The sequence below is a fragment of the Coffea eugenioides genome, chromosome 5 (assembly GCF_003713205.1).
Source record: "Coffea eugenioides isolate CCC68of chromosome 5, Ceug_1.0, whole genome shotgun sequence".
NCBI lineage: Eukaryota > Viridiplantae > Streptophyta > Magnoliopsida > Gentianales > Rubiaceae > Coffea > Coffea eugenioides.
In genome coordinates this window covers 26,432,190-26,440,541 of record NC_040039.1, presented here as the reverse complement: position 1 = coordinate 26,440,541, position 8,352 = coordinate 26,432,190, and the positions used below count along the sequence as shown (strand labels likewise).

The 8,352-nt window shown below is 34.7% G+C and overlaps 1 protein-coding gene across 4 annotated transcripts; it reads right to left on the bottom strand.

The window, feature by feature from the left end:
* Positions 1–1,154: 1,154 nt before the first annotated feature.
* LOC113770959 (ribosomal RNA small subunit methyltransferase nep-1-like) lies at positions 1,155–7,986 on the bottom strand. 4 transcript variants are annotated; one of them, XM_027315590.1, is made up of 10 exons: positions 7,778–7,986; positions 7,010–7,092; positions 5,699–5,984; positions 5,437–5,529; positions 2,146–2,290; positions 1,930–2,040; positions 1,764–1,846; positions 1,609–1,666; positions 1,395–1,485; positions 1,155–1,307 (listed from the first exon to the last, which is right to left on the bottom strand). In XM_027315590.1, the coding sequence occupies exons 2-9, from the start codon at positions 7,075–7,077 to the stop codon at positions 1,406–1,408; spliced, it is 924 nt and encodes a 307-aa protein (XP_027171391.1). In that variant the 5' UTR covers positions 7,078–7,092; positions 7,778–7,986; the 3' UTR covers positions 1,155–1,307; positions 1,395–1,405. The 4 variants fall into 4 exon arrangements, with proteins under 4 accessions (XP_027171391.1, XP_027171390.1, XP_027171389.1 ...); XM_027315589.1 differs by having other exon boundaries at positions 1,155–1,485; positions 7,010–7,199; XM_027315588.1 differs by having other exon boundaries at positions 1,155–1,485.
* Between the last annotated feature and the right edge of the window lie 366 nt (positions 7,987–8,352).

Below are 8,352 nucleotides of genomic sequence, written 5' to 3'. Positions count from 1 at the left end.
TCCAGGTATGCTTCCACAATTTTGTTATTAATTTATTTCTTAATAACTACCGTAAAGATTTTGAGTTTAATAGGTGATAGTTTTCACCAATAGTTAATATAAACAAGCACTAATAAGTGGTATCGGAGCTAAACAAGGTTGATGATTGAGAAATAATTTATGGTTTAGTAATTTCTGAATTTTCTGGATAAAATCAAGTGTACAAATTTATTGTTTATTATGATGCTTTCGTTGGCCGACATGATGCAAAATCAAGTGTACAAAATTCATTGTTTAGTTTTTTGGTCTCCATGTTCATTAAAAAAAAAACAAAAAAAAAATTGAAGATAGAAAACGCCTACGTGAATAACTAGTTGAATTATAATTTAGTTGGCTATTTGAAACTTTTAGTAATTACGATAACAAAAATTTATAATTAGAAATTGAGAATTCTTAATGGCTGTTTTTCACATGCAAAAAATGCTACTGCAAAGAGCCATACCACTAGGAAGAAAAACCAGTTAAAGAGAAGAAATGATAATCAAAGACAGAAGTCATTAATTTCATTCAGAGGGTCAAGTTACGCATTCCTGTAAATTCTCCCAATTAATTAGGCATGACTCTATTCTAAAACAAATTGAGCCAGCTAAATTGGCCACCAGAGGAAGGACTAAGTCCCTCCAAGGACGTAGGTCAGGGAGTCAGACCTTCCTAACTGCTCTTCCTCTCCAAAATTTCTTGGAACATGGGCGAAGGTTATCTAGCCCCCTTCAAGTCTCTCAATAGATTCAATATCTCCATCCCCGTCCCCTTTCTCCCAATATAGAACCAATTGTAACAATGTCATACTAGTGATTCGAAAAAAAAAAAAGACTCTATCCTAAGATATTCACAACATTGACTAATTATTCTTTTATATGTAGCAAACGTAAATTACTGAGACAATAAAATACTCGGACCCACAAGAATTCTTAAAAAGTGCATTAGAAGTGTACGGGGTCCCCTAAAATTGTCAATGAAAATAAGGATGCAGTTCACTCATTAGGTTCACCTTACTGCCAATACCAAGAAGCAACAGACAAACTGAAAAGGTGAATGAATGAATAGTAAGTAATTAGAGCTAGAGATGGATAAAAAAAAAACTGGATTAAATGAAGCAAGAATACACAACCAAAAGTTCCAAAACCCGAGTCAGTTCATATACTGTAATAGCTGATAAATACCTTATCATAATGTGATATTAAAGAAGAAAATTGTGTCAATAACTGAACTTTCAGAAACTTCTGCCTTGTCTGGTGAGCTACTAAGGTTCACAGCGAGAATTACCCCTACTTTCACATACATATTGGAACCAAATATCAGACAAGTGTAGAAAAATCAATGAGCATTCTTGTTAGCAAACTACAGAGTCTTACAAATAAAAACTTCATAAGATCCTCCATTTCCTCTCCAATTCGTAGCATATACGTCTCACACAGACACCTGCACTCAAAGGAAGTGCAGAAACTACAAGTACAAAATCCAGACAAGATATTAACATATAAAGAAAAAAGGCCAATCATACGCAAAGCCATTTTACTCACAGGAAATGTGTATTTTCAAGCATGTAGGTGCATATAAAAACAGTACCTGATATAAGATCATCTGTGTAGTCACTATTAATTTTCCCATGAGCCATGGCACCAATCTGTTGGGAAGTTTTCAAAATTTTAGAAGTGGCCTACCAGAAAAAACAATAGTAAATCTAATTAAGACAATTAATCCGAGGAGACCTAAAGCCGTACCACAAATACAGGAGTGCAATCATTGCCCACATCATCAACATAGTCCCGCAACCTTACAGCCTTTGGTGAACTAACAGAAAGCCCTGAACCATAAAACTTTTCTACATTGTCAAATAAACAAAAGAAAGATGCATTTTCCATAAAATGAGCAAATTCAACAGATTACCTATTATTCGAGAATTAACAGGCAAATGCTTGACCAAAGGGTTGTCAATCAACTGCATTAGTTTCTCACCCCCACCCCTAGCTTTGATACTAAACTTCTGCAACAACTGGGCTGTATCATTTATTAAAGTGATATGGGGAATGCAAATGAGTAGAATGAGAGTAGGTAGGTGAAAAGGGCACATATAATAAACATAAAACAATATAGAAGACTCACACATCATAGCACAAAATTTGCCCAATGTCGGTGGTATGCGTACATGTGGCTTGATTTTGATAAGATGCCCTAGATCAGTTTTAACAAACACAGCCTGAACCATACCAGCCATATTAAGTCGGCTGCCCAGTATATCAACGAGAATCTGGAGATACAAGATGTAGCAAAACAGATGGTCAAGGTGAGCATGATTTTGAATAAAAGAGAAAAAAACATGGGCTCAAGCAAGAACAGACTGATACATAGCACTTTATTGCCACAATGGGATCATTGGGAGATAGAACATTATAGATCCTTCACACACGGTCATATGGAAACAAGGTATGACGAGACTATACAAGCATTCATAGGCAGAACAAGAAACAAGGAAAACATTCCATGCAGAGAACTTAGAAAATCCAGATACAAAATCAATAGATTTTACTACTCTATGTCTTTCACATATAAACCAGGCTGCTGTACTTTGCACTTTTTTCCTCTTTCTTTTTGTTTTATTTTATTTTTGGCCCTATGGAGGGCTCAAGGCCCAAAGCTATTCACAAAGATGTCGGTCTCAGCATATAGACCCCTCTGCATTCTGCTCAAGAAGGCTCCTTGATTTAAATGCTATACAAAAAAGATAAGAATCACCTGCAACGCAAATTATTAATGGAACATGGGAAAACATGAAAGCATGGAAGCAGCCAAAAAGTAACAAAATACCGAATACTACTCCCTCAGATGGATGTTCATTTATACAACCATAAACAAATGGAAAGGCCAACAATACACAAGATGTCAACAAAATACCGAATACTACTCCCTCAGATGGATGTTCATTTATACAACCATAAACAAATGGAAAGGCCAACAATACACAAGATGTCAGATGCATTTATAATGTATTTAAGTCAGTAAAGAACAGGAATCTTTTCACTTCTAAAATGACCTACAAAGGAGACATTGCAAGTGGATGAATGCATTCTTAATGCTGTTGGATATGCACACCCCTATCTTTTCTCTTTACCTACTGGCTACTATAGGTAGAAGCACCAAAAAAAAAAACACACTCACACACACACAAAATTCTAATTCATTTTTAAGCTTTGGTCTTTATGAAGACTATGAAACTCGGATTAGGCAGATAACCCAATGAAAACCCTATAGATTACACAAAATAACTTAGTACCAAACCACAACGACACAGAGAGAGAGAGAGAGAGAACTTTGTCAAAGTCAAGTGTAATGAAGTAGGCCTGTCCAAAATGCTTTTCCTTCTTATCTTTATCTCCAAAGTCCTAGTCAACTCAGTCAGTTACGCTTTCTATTTTTCCTTACCCTAGGACCCTTTTCTCCAATCTAAGGGTCTCAGCATTCAAAATACACGACAAATTCCAGAGAAAAATGAGCTCATAGTAGAAGTAATTTAATATTCTTTCTTTGACATCATTAAGCTGAGAGATTTCAGGAAAGCCACATAGAAAGGTATGTAAGGATCATGGAAAACCATAGAATTTGTAATCATGTTTAAATAGATTTCAAATTCCCATGCTTAAGAGATTTTATAATGCCAGAATTTTTAAAACCTGGAAACTTCATAGAAAATGGCAATGCAAATTAAAGAATATTGTCAAAGGAACACACAAAAGGAAGAGAACTTCTCCTGAATTAAGAAGTAAAACGATAATAAATGAATTCTATAGAGAAATAACTAATTTATTTGGTTATCCTTTGCCTCCATGCTCCATTACTTAAATAAAGGTTAGGTAAACCGAAAATATGCCTCGCTACTTATTACCATGACAGCAAGATTTAGACTACATCTATAAGACATGAAACAGCCAGGGATTGAAAACTGAGTAATGGTAAAGAATGGATCATCTTTAACCGGAAACATAGAGGAAGCTATGACTCAGAATGAGGGCTTAGCACTGTAACTCTCGTAAAAAACCCTTACTGAAATTTTGGTTGGTAAAAGACCAAATACTACAATATTAACTAAATCAGCAAGGCCCTGAGATTTTATGCAGGGAACTTGGTCATTTATAAGTTACTAAAGTGAAAAATAGAACATGGATGACAGACATAAAGAAATATGCACACCAGCACACGCACACACACCCACACACATATATATAATGCATGTACATGTATATGTACATGTATGGAGAGAGAGAAAGAGAAAGTGAATATACAATTGTCGCTATTGGTGTATATGCTAATATATTATATAAACTTGTTTTTATGCCTCTCTCTATGTATACAAATATAGATCATTATGACATTTATAACATTTACAACTTTAAGTAGAAATTATACCTACCTCTAAATCTGCCGAGACTGATCAATCATAAGCAGAGACTGTGAAGAATAAAGAGCTCATAATTTTTTAATTACCTTCAAGAATGCTTCTGAAGAAAAACAACAAACAAAATTTGGAAAAAGATTTCATACACATCTTCTACTTTGGATGTTGAATCTCAAACTGATTTCAACTCACAAGTACAATCTAAATGCAGGAAATACATCGAATATCATTTGCAGAAAAAGAAACAAAAATGAACCATCTAGAGGATGGTTAGCCTGCCTTAAACTTGGTAGAAAAAGGACCAAAAACAACACAAGATCATTGACTTTCCATATATAGTGGTTTAATTTACAACAAAGTTTAATTACAAATTGATTATCATAAGATTAAAAGGAAAATCTAGCCAACTTGACCAAGAAACTAAAGCCAAAGAAAGATGATCCATCAAAGGAATGGGAAACACTAAGTTTCTGAGGTTACATTCAACTGTATAATTACGGATCACATATTTGATTACCTAGATGCAACTTCAAGTTATTAACTTGTGTCTACTTCAATGACACCAGCCTATAATACAAAGAAACAGAGATGCATTTTATAGTCAGACTAGAATCTCACAAACAAATAAAGAAAATAATTCTCTCAACCCTCAATTACACAACTCATAATCTTAAGAAAGAAAAGATACAGGTGTATGTCTAGCACATGAACAGAGTAAAGTGAGCAAGCAAAGAGCAGATCGAGATCATTTTTGTCTAAACTGAGACATCAGAGTTTATAAAAATCAAATATAAAAATTCCACAAAAAAAAAAACATGAGCAGATTGATAACGGATACAAAGGAATTTCCTTGAGATATTCACAGTATCATCTTCAGCAAGAAAGAATTTAACAGATGAAAAGCCACAAAACTACTAAACACTCTGCAAGTAATATCATCAAGGTAAATTTCCAAATTCAACAACTATGTCTAGATCATAGCATTCATCAAGTACGAAAATTACCTCATGGACAATATCAGGTCTGTAATCATAAGGATTCATGTTCTTCTTTCTTAAAAAATCAGCATGCTTGTCTGGATTCAATATCTCGTATGTCTGAGGGAAAATAAAAAGAGAAACCAGCTTGAAATTTAATCATGCATCAAAATACAAGTATGAAAGCATTGAGCCTAATTATGTAATACCCTTTGAACAAATTGAAGAAAGCAAAAACAAAATAAATATTTAGAGAATGCAAAAGTTGAAGAGTATTATCCTCATCTACCCTTCCGACATAAGCAGGCACAAGTGAAGCTTTTTCAAGAACAAATGCTACACCAGACTTTGGGTGGTTGCTCGAAGGAACTGGTGGAATCCCTGGAAGTACATCCTCAGAGTCACCAGCTTTTGTCTCCTCTTTTCTGGCTTTTGCCATGTCTTTCTTCCTTTCCTCACCTTTGCTCACAGCATGTTCATATTCTTTCTCTGGTTCAAGCTCTTTTGTAGAATGACTTAGAAGTTTCTCCGCTGAACAAGGACGCAATATGCTTTTCCTCCGTCTTCTTTTTACCCTAATTAAAAAAATAATAAACCTCAAAATGGGAAACTCGCACACGGCAAGTACAACTGGAGAATAAAAAAACAACAGGAAAACATGCAAAATAGAATAAGGCACATAAGGAATAGCATACCAAAACAGTCAAGATCTGCTATTAAGACAACTGAATACACTCTTCTCAACTCGTCAGAAATGCAGCAAAGGACCTCAGGTTATTTTAGCTTATCATTCTTCCAGGTTTCAGTTATAGTGGATAACATTACCATTCCAAAATTAAATTCAAAGAATACCAGATCAATTAAATTGTGTGCATGTAAACCTGAGCTGCAGAAGGCTTGGGAGTTCATCAAGTTACAATTTACTCCTTGATCATTGTAAAGGAGGCTTAAGAAAGAAATTCCACTACCTTTATCATTCCAAATAGCTCTTATCTCTAGTATGCACATACTAGATAAAACAGACATGTATTAAGTTTCTTAGTAGAGTCACAAAACCATCTCTAACCACATCTATACAAACTGCATGTCAAAATTTGACAACCTAGCAATGTTTGCCTATGTCACAAAACATATAAGTGGTTTTGCATTTATCAAAAACTTGATAAAACAATCCCAACTTGAAATTCGAGAAAAACTCTGTTAACAGTATAGATATAAAAAATGAATACTCACAGAGCATAACTCCAACAGCAACATAAGCAATTTTTATTAGCACTGAAAAAGATACTGTAAAATAAATAAAGTCACATTAAGAAATGGTAGAAACAATTTACTTATTCCAATACGACCAAATAATTTATCTATTCACTCCCAAAAGAATAACAAATATTGGTATCAAAAGAAGTTTAAAAAAAATGGTGAATGATGGTTTTTGGTGGAAGTGACTTGAAAAATAGATTATCAATCTACTCCTTATTTTGGAAATTCACTCCATAAAGATTCCTCCAGTGACTTGCGAAAATGACATTGAATTCAACTACAGATCACAAACAGGACAAAGCTCTCCAATAACGAATTTCAAGAGTAAGCAGTCAGTTACCAAAGACTCCGCTGATTATAGATAAGTCGATAAGGAAAACCTCGAGGCAGTCCATGTGCAGTAACCATCACTAGCTCTTTCAACTGCCCAAGAGATGCAAATAGTTTTGGATCAACTCTTACGCATCATTAGTATCATGCAATGCTTCCCAGAGAATTAAAACTTCTCCATCTAATAGTTCAATGTGCAGCTCCTACATTACATTCTTCCAAACTCTTATTTCAAGCAACATTGAGAACAACGTTAGTAGATAATTATACCAAAGTTCACTTTATCAGGCCAAAATTAACCAGTAAAATTCAGAGAAAGCAGGTCCAGTATGTAATGAAGCAAGTAAAACACGAAGGTATTGCAAAACTCTACCAAACCACTAACTTTTGAATAAATGACATTCATACAAGTAGTTATCCTTGTAATTTTATACTCAATGAACTCTTAGTACATGCAAAAGCTTCAGAGAGAGTCAAAGAAAAGTGCTGACGAATGTTTATCACTGTCTAGAGTAATAAATCATTTTTTTCTAAATTAAAAAAGCAAGGGGTGCAACCCTGGTTCAGTGACTTGGACGGGCTGTTCCGAGAAGGCGAGAACGAGTCCGAGAGGTTGATGCCGGGTGTGGCAACCCGTTTCATTACTCAAAAATTTATGCAAAGACAATGCCAATCAATTCCCCAACAACATCCCAAAGATAATGAAAAGTGAAATCCAATTGGAAAAAATCAATGAAAGAAAATTACACCAGAAACAATCAGAAACTAATCTAATTACCTGTATTTATGCCAAACCTGTCTCCTGAAAAAACCATTGAAAGAATAGCAATTGGGAGGGACAGAAGAAGAAAGGGCCTGAGAAGGGCGACCGGCTTTGCTGGGTAGTGGCCGTCGAGTGAAAAGGTTTTAAGTTGTTAGCGAAGGCTGTGCAAAGGGTTTATGGGGAAATTTTGCCAATTGTGTGGGCTGACTGAGGCACTGTTTGGATTGAAAGGGGAGAGTAGGGAAGAAAAGGACTCTAGTGGAAAAGAATGGCAAGGAAAAAATGTAAAGGAAAGTGATTTCATCAATCTTGTTTAGATTCAATATGAAAGTGAAACAAAGAAAATATTGAAGATGGATATCATTGGATTATGGAAGGAAAAAAGGAAAGGAAAATATCACGTATTAGTGACAATTTTACCCATAATTTAACAAAGTCTAGTTTAGAAAAAACATTTTTAGCACTTTTCCCTCCTTCTAGTTTTGTTTCTATTTTTATTTTTATCATTAGGATACGCAGGGTGTTTGGTACATGTAGTTAAAGAGAATTTTAAATTAGTTGTTTGTTAGAATGTCAACGTTGGAAGAGTT